Source organism: Ictalurus furcatus, chromosome 3, assembly GCF_023375685.1.
Source record: "Ictalurus furcatus strain D&B chromosome 3, Billie_1.0, whole genome shotgun sequence".
Classification (NCBI taxonomy): Eukaryota; Metazoa; Chordata; class Actinopteri; order Siluriformes; family Ictaluridae; genus Ictalurus; species Ictalurus furcatus.
Genome location: NC_071257.1, coordinates 837,870 through 852,923, shown reverse-complemented (window position 1 = coordinate 852,923; position 15,054 = coordinate 837,870). Strand labels below are relative to the sequence as shown.

General features: G+C 41.2%; 2 protein-coding genes across 5 annotated transcripts in view; both read left to right on the top strand.

Moving 5' to 3' along the window:
• The first annotated feature begins 804 nt into the window (after positions 1-804).
• On the top strand, positions 805-6,054 carry c3h2orf50 (chromosome 3 C2orf50 homolog). Of its 2 annotated transcripts, none has more exons than XM_053620244.1 (4): positions 805-1,206; positions 3,362-3,401; positions 4,113-4,328; positions 5,647-6,054. In XM_053620244.1, exons 1-3 carry the CDS (start codon positions 971-973, stop codon positions 4,308-4,310), a joined length of 474 nt encoding a protein of 157 aa, XP_053476219.1. In that variant the 5' UTR covers positions 805-970; the 3' UTR covers positions 4,311-4,328; positions 5,647-6,054. The 2 variants fall into 2 exon arrangements, with proteins under 2 accessions (XP_053476219.1, XP_053476218.1); XM_053620243.1 differs by having other exon boundaries at positions 4,452-6,054.
• Positions 6,055-9,509: 3,455 nt separating this feature from the next.
• rock2a (rho-associated, coiled-coil containing protein kinase 2a) overlaps positions 9,510-15,054 on the top strand; it is a 42,487-nt gene continuing 36,942 nt past the window's right edge. For 2 of the 3 annotated variants that reach the window (XM_053620242.1, XM_053620241.1), the window contains exon 1: positions 9,511-10,334. In XM_053620242.1, coding sequence (XP_053476217.1) covers positions 10,233-10,334 — 102 coding nt within the window. In that variant the 5' untranslated portion in view covers positions 9,511-10,232. Of the gene's footprint in view, positions 10,335-15,054 lie in introns of all 3 variants that reach the window. The other variant, XM_053620240.1, reaches the window with a different exon arrangement.

Genomic DNA, 15,054 nt, shown 5'->3' with positions numbered 1-15,054 from the left:
ATTCTGATTCAAAATGCCGTGAGGTGAAGAAGTCGATTCCGTAGAGTCGATTCCACAGGGTTGTTTTTCAAGGCATTTGAGAAACCTGATCAATTTTAAATTGATTTCCAAACTCTGTGGCATTTTTTTTTATAACAGGAAGTCAAATGTGCAATGGATGTAATATGTAAATAAACTGCACATATATATACACAGTAAATAACTCTAAACAAGGCTCTGGGTAGGGAATATGTAGGCTACAGTAGGTTATTGAGTTATTGATAACAATATCTAACAGTGATCTTACATTAGGTTATTATAGATCAAGACTATAATAGATATATAAATATTAATATATGCAAGTATTACTCAAATACATAGAGATAATAGGATTTGACAGAGTGAAACCACCTGTTTACTTTATTTTGAAAAAAATAATCATTTGGTATGAATTGATAGTTCACCAGTTTCTGAGTATAATCTGTGTAAGAGGCTAGAAATATGAATTACTATAATTAAATAAAATTCAAATAGGCTATTAAAATGGCATACTGATGGCAAACCCACAAAAATAAATGTAAGTCATTAAAAAAAAAAGAAAAAAGTTTTTTCCTTTCAAATTCCTCTTAAAAATATCCCGTGTCTGTGAGGTCCTCATGTGACCCGGGAACAGAAGGCCTCATTGTGCTGCTACTTGGGCTTCGAGGGTTGTTTTGTCACAGATTTGCTCAGAATAGTATCCTGCTGTTCTCTGTTGGCAATCGACTCTCGAAGAATCGACTCTGTGAGTCGACTCCGAGGGCAACAGGCGTGAGCAAGCGCGGGGCAGCGCGTAGTGATTTCCGCGCTGGCATGACGACTGTCGCGCGGGGAGCGAGCGCACGCGTGCGTGCGTGTGTGTGATGGGATTACTTACACAACAGCGCGGGATGACGGGGTTTTGTGTGCAGATCTTTTTCCTTGCATAGCCAGAGCTCGTGCACTTCGAAAGATGGACCGCAAAGTGAGCATCAGACGGGCCACCTCGGCCGGGTACCGCTTACCGGAGCGCCCCAGCGTCGCCCTGGCCTCTCAGTCCTCGGTGTCCGTGAAGAGACCTCCGCAGAGCGGCCCGAGGAACACGAGCGAGCCGCCGCCGGAGCGGGACCCCGACACCCGGGACCCGGTGAAACAGGACCGGGTTTGGAGAGAGCTGGTGCGCGCGGAGAGAGACGGGGTTAAAGAATGGTAACGTCGCGATGCTTCACGACTCTTTCGTTTCGGGTCTTTCCCTTCTCTCTCTGAATTGCGTGTCAGCGCTTTCTTAAGTGACACGCGGTTTCTCTGTTATCCGATACGGAAAGGTTCGCGGTTGACCGCGTGCCCCGTGCACGGTGTGCGTTACACGGTTGCTTGGCCCCGCGCGCGATCATAAAGCCGTGGATACTGAACACAAAAGAAACACGGGTTTCTGTTGGATCTCATTTCCTCACCACTCTCCCAACAAGCACACAAGTTTTGTTTAAAGCAATGTTTTAGATTACAGCAGGGGTTTCCAAAGTTTACCATTTTTATTTAAATAAATTAAATAATGAGTATGAGCTCACAGGCAGACTTTTAGCTTCCATTTAAGGGAGTTTACATCCATATCAGGTGAACCGTGTAGGAATGAGGAATTTTGTATATGTGCCAACAATCCCCCCCCCCCCCCGCCTTTTTTTTTTTTTAAGGGGCAAAAATAATTGAACAAACTAACAATCAAAAATAAATGAACTAGTCATTTTTAATACTTGGCTGCAAATCCACTTTCGTTAGTTTGAGGAGTCTCTTGAAGTCACAAAAGGTTTTCCGTGCGTAGTAGTCCTCACTTGATATCTCTAGTAATGTTCTGCTCCATGTTTGCTCTGTTCAAAAGTTGCTTCTGCCAGGAGAGCTTCCAGATGCTTCTCCGCTCTCTCGTCCTCTGAATGATTATAATCTTTTGCATTGCCCGTATGTTTCATGGTATCTCGTGATGTCTCAGCCCTTTTGAAACCTCTTCTTCTCACTGATTGTAAATATCAGTCAGTAAACTCATTTGGACGTGCAGTCAGAGAAAGGCTGCTCTAACTCTCTCAGCTAATCAGTCCGTACAGGATGTCGCGCAGTTCGTTTGAGATCGTTGCGGCCAAAAACGCTTGATTTCGCTGCGGATTTTTAAAAAACTTGCGACGCAATTTGTGGGATTTGTGCTTTTTTTTGCATAAAACTACTCGAATTGGTGAAATTGCAATCGCGCGAAATTGTTTCACGCACTTTTTGGCAGCGATGTTTGTTGGTAAATGAGACCTTTTAGCTGTACTCATGTTCAGCGCACATGAATCGAAGATTCATTTGGCTGAATGTGCGTGGTGATGACGTCACACGACGCGTCTCGGCTCAAATCTGCGGAAAATCTGCACTGAATTTGAAAAATTGCAAGCTCCTCCGGATATTGCAGTTTTCTTTGATTTTGTGTTAATTTCTGCTGCCACCATCAGGTGAAAGGATGAATTGCAACGTGTTGGCCTGCGGGCCTCCTATCACACATACTAACAGAGAAGCTGCAGGCCAGGCCACATCTGTCCACATCTGTCCACGGGCGTCAATGACCATGACCCTTGGGCCAGACTTTGGACACACCTGGATTAGAGGAACCCCAAATAATTATTAATGGATATTTTTAAACAAACTCAGTGTAGAGATCCGTTCCCTGCCATCACTGAGCAAACACTTATCTTAACGCGACTCGTTATTTAGAGGCAGAAAATGTCAAATTCAGTTCGTTATTAGCTAACTTTAGATGATATTGAATTCGTAATGATAGCTATGCTTAGCTGTGTTAGCTGTGACTTTTATGTAGCTTGCTAGATGACAAAGAAACTAAGCAAGGTGCCGTTGATGTTCACCGGGGCAGCAGTGACCTTCTTTGGATGTTGATTAGTATTTTGTCCCACTCTAGATCGGGTCTAACCTGGCCACCTCGCTGTGAAAGGATGATGGCTGTACATTCAGGAACGTCTTTCGGTGTAAAAAAAATTGTACACCCCTTTCTAATCGCAGCACTGATGAATCTTTTCGAGTTTATTTAAATAACAGGCTGAACATGTATCATCAGATTTATTTCTTGTAGACGTTAGACGGGGCATTTCTGCATTTTTAAACACCTCAGTGTCACTTCTTGGTTGAGAAAGCAAAAATCTCCTCCAACAGCAAATCAGAAACCGACTCTAACCGAAAACCACCACTGTGCACCAGCGACGTAGACGTGTCCAGTAATGGTACAAAGTCCACTCTGAGGGACCTTTTATAACTATTTTTAAATCTTTTCCCCGTTTATGATTTACCTGTAATAGCTTGAGTTTTTTGTTGTCGTTGTTCTCAGGGAGAAGAACTGGAGTTTTCTGAAAGACTTTGATCAGCTGGTAAGGAGTCAGTCTTCTCGTGCTTCTGTTTATCTACAAGATGTTTAGTGATATTTCATCTTTTAGGATTATCCCAGAACGGAGAGCTGGAGTTTTTACTGTCTTCACTGAGTTCACTGTTTGTAAGGGAAATAGAAAAAAAAAGCACTAAGGTGGTTTGACGAACATCAAGGTTCATATGTGTTTTTTTTAAAAATGTATCTTGTAAAGCAATTTACACTGCCAGATGAATCAAGGTTCTTTAGAGCTTGAAGGAATTATATTTACAGATGACAGCTCAGGACAAATTTATTTCACAGACAAACTTCAATAATGAAGCAGCACAATGATATTTTCTGCTTTTGGTTTTTGAACCCCCCCCTCGTAAGACCCAGTAAAATTACAATTGTCATTAGATTTCATCTGACATTAGTCACAATAGCTTTGGTAAACACTTACCTTGCTAATGCTACACGACCTGACATGCTAAGTTTGTAAGCTAGCATTATTTACTGTTGGGGAAAATATAGACTTTTTAAATGTATTCATTATAATACGTTATTGTTATCTTCCACTGTGATAGAATGCTAAGCAGTTATTGTTGGCCTAATGCCAAATTGGGTTAAAGTAAGCATGTTAGGTGAACCAGGTCGAACTGGTTAGCGTGATTTCATCTTCTTATGCAACTTGGCACTTATGGCTTCAATTCTTCCTCCTTTTTTTGTTTTCCAGGGTAATCCCAGGACGGAGGCGCCGCTCCCCAGCTACGTCTCTCTGTACTCCGAGACGCTCCCCAACACCAGCAACCAGACGATCGGCAGTCGCATTTGCACCGAGCTTGGTAAAGAGCTGATGCGAATGGACAAGCTGCTAATGCTAACGACGACGCACCAAAAGACCAAAGCGAGTCCCGAAATGCAGCCCTGCTGACGACAGGCCACCCATGAGGTCCGAGCAAACTCAGTTAGACATGTCTTTAGCTGAGGTTTTTAATGAAGTTATCAACAAAACAAAGCTTAATTGTTTTTTTTTTAAATTATTCTTGTTTTTTTTTTGTTGTTTTTTTTACAGAAGTTAGTAAAACCGTTGTTTGGTGAAGAAGATTTTCAACTGATATTTGTACAACAGCGTAGCTGAGCAAAGCATTAACAGTGGTGTCAAAGTGGTAGCTATGCTAGATTGTTTGGCCAATCCACACTAGAGAGTGTCTATACCTACAGTACTATATCTACACTTGGCAACCTTATAGCATTCTCCATAAAATATTTTCCAGCATATATCTTTACATTTATACTTACAGGGTGTTTTTCGGGATAGTTAGAATAGTAGAAACATCAGGCGGATAATTTGTCATTACGAGGTCAGTCAAAGAGCTGTAATCTGAAATCGAAATAATTTTTATACCATTATATAGTGTTTTCTTTTTCAATTCTTTTTTTCAAATATTTGCATAAGTCATTTAGCAGAAACCGAATATAGAGTTGAGCAGATAACGGTCAACATAATTGGCTTAAAGGCTGAACAATTGCTGTTTGAGAGACTTGGGCTTTAAACTCACAACCTTCTGGTCACATTAACTGCTGAGTCAGCTGTTTTAATGTTTGGTTTTTCACATTATAGTTTTAAAAATGCTTTCTAGACTACCAACAACTCCGCCTCTTCCACAGGTTATGCGATAGCTCATTACACAGCTGAGAAATGAGAGCTGCATATAGGTTTAAATTTTAAGGCCCATCTTAGCATGCAGTGCCATCTAGGTTGTATATCTTTGGTACGAAGCGTTTAACATAATATACCTGTGCGACATTATTGACTTGCCTTATTTTTAAATTGTGGTAGAAATGTGGGCGTGGCCATTCTGTAAAGCTTGTGTTTAGCCCTCCAGTACAGCAGGCTCCGCCACCTTTAGTACCTAGTACATCAAAAAGATACCAACTCTGGAGCAGGAGCTGAAGTCGTCCTTGGAAGTCAAATTCCGACGATGGAAACGCACCTAAAGTTCCTGAAAATGTTCCTGAAGTGGAAACGCTTATGTGTTATGTTATAGTGATGAGCAGTAATGCATGTATGTATCATACTCATATGTCATTTTAGAAGATCATGTACACATTTGGGTTTTTTTGTTGATGTCGGTGCTTATTGCGTTCTTATATTGGATTTACTTCATGTGTATATGACTGTGTACAATAGAAACTGACACAGCTACAGCTTGTTGAAAAATCTTATTTGTACTTTTTTTTTTCTCCCCACTTTATCATTGACATAGTTAACAGGTCGAACCATGTTGTTTTTGTTCTTGGCTCCCGTGAATGTTGTTGAGCGTGTGGGAGTTGATATCAGCGGCATGTCGAGGCATTCAGAGAGAAAGAGAACGTGGGCGACGGAGGTGGGATCACATCTAGCGTCTGGCATGTTCCTGTCTAATGTCTTCCAGTGAAATGCTTCTGATGCCTGCTCTGATTTTGCTTTGACTCATCGCTGACTGACTCACGCCTCCGTGGAAAACAGGTGCACAGAGGGATAATCAGAATATGATGAAACCCACACTCACGTCTGTTTTTTTAGTCTATAATCCAAGACGATTATCAAAAAAAAATAGAGCTGTTTCTGTAAAATATGCATGGAAGTATACTTTATAATTCTCTGCCAAATCTCAATAAAAGATCTTACTCAAGTTTTTTTTTGTGCCGTTACTTTTGCGTTGGTAGAATGTTTGCACCTTATAAGTGTAACGATATACCAGTTTGGCTTTATACCGTGGTGAGGAAAACCAAAAAAGATATATCGTTAATGTTTTTGCTGTAAGATAATTCCCAGATGCAGCAATACAAGACATTTAAAGGGCTTTCATTGTAATTCCAGCGTCAACAAGAATTTAACTGATGTTAGCTAGATGGAACCAATAAAAGAGGACATAGCTATTTGGATTCTTACATAGAATATAACATTTTAAGAAGTTAGCTAACCTGCTATGATAAGCTACATGACAAATACATTAACTACACTAAAGCAACATCATTTATGAAATTCACAAATAATTGTCATTGATCAATTGCCAGATTAAAACTAAAACTCTGTTATGAATACAATGAAATAAAGTGTTTCTATGCCCTATTTTGTTATTTACACGAAATAATAGCAGATTTAGGACGCTGAAACGTCGCGAATTCGCTCCTGGGAAACGCTGCTAGTCAAACTAGTTAGCTAATTTCTTAGCTAGCAGTTAAACCAGCTGTCCTGTTTATTGGAAGCACTTTTTTTTTTTTTGTGAATGCTTTTTTAATGTGTGTGGGGGAAAGACTTGATTGTTTTACATGTAAAAATTTGAATCGTGGGAAAAAACGGCGTCAACTTGATCATTATTCTCCTATAAAAACAAACAGGCTAGAAAGCGTGCATGAGTAACAGCGTGCTCTGTCCACCAGAGGGCGCTGTGGGGGTAAAGGCTTGAACGGCGATATACGTGAGAAAAGCATAACAAAGTCGCACCATTTATAATAAAATATTTCAATAAAAGAACAAGAAACATTTCAGCTCCGCTTCATAGCAAATCAAGTCAAATTGTGTGTCTGAGGTTTGCTCATTTGTTTTAGCTTGCTGTTCTGTTTAATAATTCTGTCTCCAGGCAGCTGATCCCTGCTGTACTTCTGGGAGTTGATTAGAGAAACTTTGGTGTCGTTCCAGTAAGATGAAAGGGTCAAAATCAGAAACCACTCCATAGCATGTGTATTTACTGACTTGTTTGTGTTTATATGTTTATTTTATTTTTCCCCCCCGTTCATTTATTTATTTATTTATTTATTTATTTCAAGACTAATGATGCTTAAATATTTAATTTCCATTTGAGGAAGCAAATGAAGTAAGAAATAATATTAGAATAAAATGACAATTATTTGATATATTCTATACTTAAACATAAATATTATAGCTATAATTAGTTATTCATAAAAGATCTTTTAACTACTTAATTATTACATTATTATTAGACTTAATCATTGGACTTTTTTTTTTATATCAATACCAACAAAACTTTCATGTAGTAATCCATAAAAAAAACGAGTAAATAAATAAATCTGATAATGACTGTAGAATTTTTTTTAAATATATATTTTTAGACACTGACTTGCTGTCAGTATGTAGTGAGTTTATTTATTATATTACAAGACTGCATATATATATATATATATATATATATATATATATATATATATATATATATATAATTACTACATGAGCTGTGTTCCCTAATCAGCATTTGTGAAAGCAGAAAATGTAAACACTGGGTTCTTTTCTCTCTTAAACAGAGGCTCATGGGTAAAGGAACGCTGTCGTCGTGTTTGATGATGACGTCAGAGGCAAATAGCTCGGAGGGAACTGCTGAAATACCGATGAAGCATGCAGCGTTCCAGCGCGCCGCTACATTTCCAACTTTTTTTTTGTGTGTGTGGACTTTCCCCCCCATTTTGCTACATGATGTGCAGTCGAAATGTTTGAGGTCAGAAATATCTACAAATGGACGCTGGCTGTGTGTGTGTGTGTGTGTGAGCTGTAGACTCGGAATCTAAATCTCATGATAAACATTGAGAAATATATAGTGACAACAGGCTGCAAATAGAAGTTTCTAAAGGAAATGTTGCGTCATGTTTCATGAGGAATTTTATACACAGAATTGTATTAACAGTCCATTTGTAAACAGCATTTTATTTCTGAAAGTGTTTATGTGTTTGTGTAGATGACTCTACAGTGGGAAGTGGGTGCTAATTAGGACCTAACCGGAAATAACCAAACCACCCTAAAGGAATGCTGGGTAGTTTTTATTTATTTATTTTTTAAAAACAACAACCTCCAGACTTTATTCATTAATGACATTTTAAAAGGAAATCTTTTCAGGATTAAAAATTTTGTTTTGCATATCAGACTCTTTCCCATTTAAGACTCTCAGTTCAACAACATTAACGCCGCTCCTCTAATCCCACAATGCACTGCAGTAGGCTGGTGTACAATTGATGTAGTTTACCCTAAAAAAAAAAATTCAACAAATAAAGTGCATTATGGGTATTTGGTGAAGTTCAAGCACTTTAATCATAAAGCTTTCAGCGTGAACGAGAGATTGAAGTAGTGATGGAAAAGGATGAGAATGTTATTATAGTGAAGGGACAACAATTCATCAAGACAATGAAGAAGAAGAAGAATGAATGAATGTCTGGGGAACTGGAGCGATCCAGAAAGAAAGGAGGGGTGGATCTTTTGAGGATGAAATTCTTTAATATCAGATGTGTGATTTATTATGAAGATAACATTTAACATAAACTCATCCCACAGTGCTGTTGCATTCTGGGTTGTGATTGGTCAGAAGGTGTTGATTGATTTTCTATAACAGCAGAGCAGCGGGTTTATAATAAAGCCCTCGTTCTAATACGACAGAGATAGAGAAACCCTGTTGTAGGGTTCTATGTAGAACCAAGGGTTACATCAGAGGGACGAGGCTCTTAATAGAAATGTTAATAAAGAGTGCAAACACTAAAAAAAAAAAAAAACCCTAAAAACAGTACCTTGTCTTCAACCTCTTATACACATACATACATATAACGTTATCTTTCACCTGGAGGTGTGGATATAGTGTAGCTTTTACAGTAAAACTTTACAAAAGGTACACTACATGCACTTTTCTAGATTAAAAAAAAAGCTATGCATTACCCAGTGACATGGAATGGTACACTTTAGTACCTTTTTGTGAGTGTGCAGGATGCAGGTACGAGTGGATGTACGGATATAACAGGATGCAGGGAACCCACGATGGAGTATGTAGGGAAGAGGGAATTTAGGATACAAGGCTGGTACAGTCTTGAAATAAAGTACTAAACTTTTTGTTGTTGCTATAGAGTGATATGACCTGTTTTGTACCTTTAGTGCCTATTTTCTTTTCATCAGGAAAGTGTAGTGGTTATTTAGATCATGTTAATGTAGATGAATTGTTATTATTTTATTATTATTATTATTTTTAGGTAAAAGATGGACTAATTGTACAAAAGGTCCCCTCGGTGGTACGGAAAGTACAGTTTGGCACCTTTTATTCCTGAGCGTGAGCTCGTAGCTTGTATTTACGGTAATTCCGGTATAAGCACTTGAACGCTGCACGGTCGAGGCAGCGAAGAAGCGAGCGGACAAAAGGCGTGCTGTGCTGCTGGGAAACTCACTAATGTGATGAATTAATCAGCGACAATAATAATAATCATTATAATTATAGTTATAATAACAATGTCTCGTTTTTCCGATACCTCCAATGCGGTTTAAGCAGAAAACTAGCTCGCGAGCCGGTGGAGGAGTGTTTGATGGAGAGACTCGGAAAGAGGCGACGCGGCGGCGGAGGAAAAGTGCGAGGCGCCGAGCGCGTGAACACAAAACCATCCGGAGAGGAATAAACGCCTGAAGAGAGAGAGAGAGAGAGAGAAGGAGAAATAGAGGAGAAGAAGGGGGGGGGAGGTAGAAAACGCCCTTCTCAACACCCCTCTCCAAAAAAGAGAAAAGAAAAATCCCAACATTGAGTTGTTTATCAGGGGAACTTGAGCATGGCGCGGCGGACTGAGTTGGGGTCCTGCCCGACTTTTCAAACTTAATTGGAGGAGCATTTCCGGTTGGATTAATCCACATTTTTCCCCCTGGTGCTGGAGTGGGAGATCCTAGAAAACCCTACAGGCCAAAGACGAGCTCCATTTGTTGTTGTTGTTATTATTGTTAGTGTTTTTTGTTTTTTTTTTTGGTGTGTGTGTGTGCGTGTTTTTGTTTTAATGCAAAGTCCTCGTGCAGGGATCTGACCTTGTTTAGCATAGTCTAATCTGAGGATATGATCTGATGATGTCTTCGGGAGCCGAAAGCAGGATGGAGAAGCGGCTGAAGAAACTGGAGGCCATGATCAGAGACCCGCGCTCTGCCATCAACCTGGAAAGTTTGCTGGTGAGTTGTCATGAATGTTTCATGCACGCCAAGGCGCCTTGTTGTTGTTGTTGTTGTTGTTGTTGCCCGGTTTCGGTGTTTCCGGTTCACAGAAGAAGAAGTAAAAACGCTGCAATGCAATAATGTAACTGAAGACCGCCCCCCCGCCCCCTGTATAATCTGTTTTTTGTTGTTGTTGCTGTGTTTAAGTGTCTCTGTGTGTTTATATGTGTTTGTTTATCATCTCGGCTGAAATGGTAGTTTAGAGCGAGCTCGCGCTGCAGGGTCTTGCCATTTTGGACAGACTGTTCCGTCTTCATCCTCCTCCTCGCGCACCAAATATAGTCATACTGTTGGCCAAACTTTCTCAGTGTACCTCCTGCTTCCTGCAGGCTGTTATGGTGGTGGTGGTTGTTGTTATGGTGGTGGTGGTTGTTGTGGTGTTGGTTGTTGTGGTGATGGTGGTGCGCTGTTTATTTTACCGCGTGCAGGTGAACTTTTCAGAAGCACCCTGCACGCGGAGGGGATCATAACACCTTTACATACCAAAGCACGCGCTTACTCAGTTCATGCATGCATGCAAGTGTTTATTCTGTTTACGATGCACGGGCTTTCTCGAAACGTGTCAGGGCTCGTGCCGATGTCTGGACCTGTCAGGAAGTCGTGCTGACTCAGTTTCCCAGCAGCAGCACGAGGATAAAGATCTTTTCTGATACTGCTTCCACTTCCCCCCCCTTCCCAGTTTTCATTCCCATATCAATACCAGATCTGTGTGTGTGTGTGTGTGTGTGTGTGTGTGTTCGATTCATGAGAAATGCAACAGTTTTATCTGTTATGTTCTCTCGTGCATGATCACCGTCCTATCCAACAGCGTAAAATACATCCTGGATCGGATGAGTCAAATCTATCTGATTGGATCTCGATTCAGAGTTTCAAGCACAGATTTTTAACCCTCCTCCGAATCCACACTTTGCATCATTACACCACACAATTCCCATGTTTTTCGCCGAATTCTGACACAGATCGGATATTGTTGCTTATGTCTAACCAGCTTGGATTTTTTTGCGCATCGGCAACATTCGAATAAAGTTGCCAATCTGATATCTGGTCCTTCGGCTTGCGTGTAAAGGCTCGCATCCGGGTAAGATTTACCTGTTGAGATATCATCACTGTTATGTGAGTGGTTTTTTTTTGTAGCTAGGCCAAAATTCATCATTCGTCGCCTGAACGACACACGGGGGGGCGGTCAGAGGAGTCCAGATGAAATAAATGGCTCTATCAGTCTGTACAGGGAAACAACCGTTCACCCTGAAACCCATTAATCGTGTTTATAACGTACCGAAGGTGTCTAGTGATTGTGCAGCTCATTTGTTGGTTGAGGCTGTAAGTCAGCGATTGTGTGTCATCACTGTTTCAGTACGCAGTGAAAGTTTTGTCATTTTCCATTCAGAGAGAGAGAGAGAGAGAGAGAGAGAGAGGCATTCCGAGGCATTGCGTAAGTCTCTTCACCTAAACAGAAACCGTACGAGATCACGCCGATGGATATAAATATTTAAGACAGCAGCTGCTTGTGTTCGGGAGATTCGTGTCAGTCGTGTGGAACACCCTTCGACAGAATGGTTCTTTAAAGGTTCACTGCATAGTTCATGTTTATTATCTTCTTAAAAACTTGAAGCATAGTTTTAGGGCTCTGCGTGGAAGCTTTAAGGGTTCCTCGTGAGGGAGAACTGGAGGCATCTATAGATAAAATAATCGAAAGTTTTTTTTTTTTGTTGTTGTTCCAGTGACGTTGTAACTGTAATGCTGCTAAGTTCATTCATCCATTCATTCATCCATGGTCAGTCTGGGCTTTATCCTGGTCAGGGTCAGGGTGGATCTGGAGTCCATCCAGGGAACACTGGGCGTAAGGAGGGAATACACCCTGGACGGGAAGACGGATTATCACAGGGCAACGCACACACACTTTGACACTGAGGGGAAGTTTATCCTAGCCAGTCTACCTGCGTCATATTTTTGGGAGCAGGGAGGAACCCGGAGAACCCAGTGGAAACCCCCCCAAAAAAAAAAAACTCAACACAGACAAACCCGAGCTCAGGATGGTACCAGGGAACCAGGAGCTCTGAATTTTATTAAAATGTTAAGGAAAGATGTTTTACGACTCTCTTCCTACGTCCGTTAGGTTTTACTCCGCTCTTAACTAACCTCTACACTCTGATTGGTCCTCGCTTATACAAGCATTTTTCATTTTGGTAAGAGTCCGCTGTTTATTTCGTCTCTATCGATGGGGAGGTTAGGGGACTCTCGGGAAGCGTCAGTATCGATCTGGTGCACAGTTTACCGTGTGTTCCGCTCTAAAACACCACTGGCTTGTTATTTCTCATCGTTAATGCAGATGTGAAAGGTGGTGTGTGCGATCATGAGAACACATTTGCACTTTTTTTTTTCCAAAATGTTTTAGAAACTTCACCTATACTACACTGTGCTGAAGTATAATTTATATATAAGTTTGTGTGTGTGTGTGTGTGTGTACTCGGTGTATCCGCTCATTAACACACTCTTCACAAGGCTAAAAAGGTGTGTTTAACTGGCGTTTGTGTATGTAGAGCGTTTTACTCCTGTAGTGTATCCTGTATCTCGCTGTGTTTCCTGCTCGAACACACCTCATTTAGTCCACCAGCATGTTAACACACCCTTCATGAGCTTCAGACGGAGAGATGGTGTGTGCTAAAGGTGTGTTGGTGTGTTACAGCTGCATCCTCTGGACTCATCAGAGAATACAGAGAATCTGGTTCAGTGTGTGTGTTTGGGTGTGTGTGTAGGTGTGTGTGGGTGTATTCTATATTTCTTTCTGTATGTTATACCTAAACTCGGCAAAACAGGCTCACATAGAGCTGACTCGGTTGCCATGGCGATATCAGATATCAGCTGATACTCAAAGCTCTGATATCGACGTCATAAAGAAACTCCCCATCTGATTGCGCTTTTCCAAATCCGAACCCGGGAATATCGGCGATTACGCAGTTTTTCGTAGGGACTCTGCGTTCTAACATCGGCTTACGCTGGTGCGAGTTATCTCTCACAAATATCCCCCTTTGTGACAGATGAGCCAATCGACTTAGGAAGCTAGAAAAAATGACATTTGTGTGCACGTGTTTTGAACTCTCTGAAATGAAGTGATCCGCCCCCCTTGATGCTCCGCCCCATTCCCACCATCTCGCATTGTTAATAAAGGAGATACGTTTGTGTGTAAAAGAGTGTTTCGGGTGAAATAAAATCCGTCAGTCTGCGTTTGACTTGGCGAACATTCGACCAGTTGACATCAGGTAGCTATATTTATTAGGGACGTCACTGAAAAATTTGGACGGGAAAAGAAAAGGGGTCAGAACCAGCCAAATATTTGACCAAAATAAACGCATTAAAAGTGTGGAGTACAAGTCGAATCCAGACGCAGGATTAATGTTGAAACATTGTTAGGTGATAACAGGATGTTGCGTGACCTGGATATCGCCATCACATTAACGATCCCTCAGAGTATTTGTGTGTGTGTGTAAATAAGTAATAAAAGAACAGTGCTGAGACACACTGGTGTGTTTACGCCACACGCGTTGACGCGTTCTTCGGTGGCCTTGCTGCTCAGCGTCAAACCAGAGCCACACCGTCGAGCCAAGCATCCCGATAATAACTCAGAGATGAGCGTCGAGACGCGGGCCAGGAGATGCATCTACTCACGGCCGAGGAATGCAGCAGTGAAAATATCTTTTGACGAATCACTCTTTCCTGAAGCGTATTCTCCGATGACTCAGAAATGTGCTCAGGACGAATCGGCAGTTAACACGTTTTACGCAACGTTCAGATGTGACAAAGTCTTTCTGGAATTGCTCGGGAGTAAACACTTTCCATAGTTTACGCCGCGTGTAGTCGGATCGGCCGAGACACGTTTGGCATCCGACGTTTGCAGCTTTCTGTCTCGCTGGAGCTACGAGGCTAACGTAGCTAACGGATGCCTTTGCATGAACGTCCTGTAATTTCGAACAGCGTTCAAATGTCGGAATTTGTTTCGACTTCCAAAACGTTTAAGTTTTTGCTAGCTAGTGTAACGTATGTGATTCGGTAGCTAATCCTAGCCAGGTATATAGCTTATATTCTGCTTTTTTATGAGAGCTAATGTAAAGAAAGGGTCCAGTTGTGTTTTTATCTAAGCTAAGAGGAAAGTGGTTAGTCAGTGTTCTGGGGACGATGACGTATATTAAAGGAGACACTGCAGAGGTTCAGAGTTCAGTTAAAATTTTCGATGGGAACAGGAACAGGAAAACATCACCAAAATATTACCGTGATGGAAGATTAGCCTGCTAATGATTAGATGATTAATCATTTAATCCTCTTTCAAAGAGAACTGATTATAGGCTCAGAGGCCTGACCTCCTGTGTGTGTGTGTGTGTGTGTGTGTGTGTGTGTGTGTGTGTGTGTGTGTGTGTTGTTTTGTGTGTATATTGCTAAATTGACATGAGTGGAGTGTTAACTCCTCAGCAGGATGAAGGACCTGAAGAGAAAAGTGGATGGTGGATGTAGAGACGAGCCGAGAAGCCGAGTGTGTGGGAGAGAACAGATCTCGCAGTCTAACTCTGTGCCATTTATAGCCTTTGTCCCTTTCTGGTTTATCTCATTGTAGGAGATAGCGGTCGGTGTTTGTGTGTGTGTGTGTGTGTGTGTGTGTGTGTGTGTGTGTGTGTTGTTACTGGGA

Excerpts from the sequence above, each read along its gene's own strand:
- c3h2orf50 (XM_053620244.1), top strand. The coding sequence starts at position 971 with ATGGACCGCAAAGTGAGCATCAGACGGGCCACCTCGGCCGGGTACCGC. Across the intron at positions 1,207-3,361 it reads AGAGACGGGGTTAAAGAATG|GGAGAAGAACTGGAGTTTTC; the intron begins GTAACGTCGCGA and ends CGTTGTTCTCAG. Across the intron at positions 3,402-4,112 it reads TGAAAGACTTTGATCAGCTG|GGTAATCCCAGGACGGAGGC; the intron begins GTAAGGAGTCAG and ends TTTGTTTTCCAG.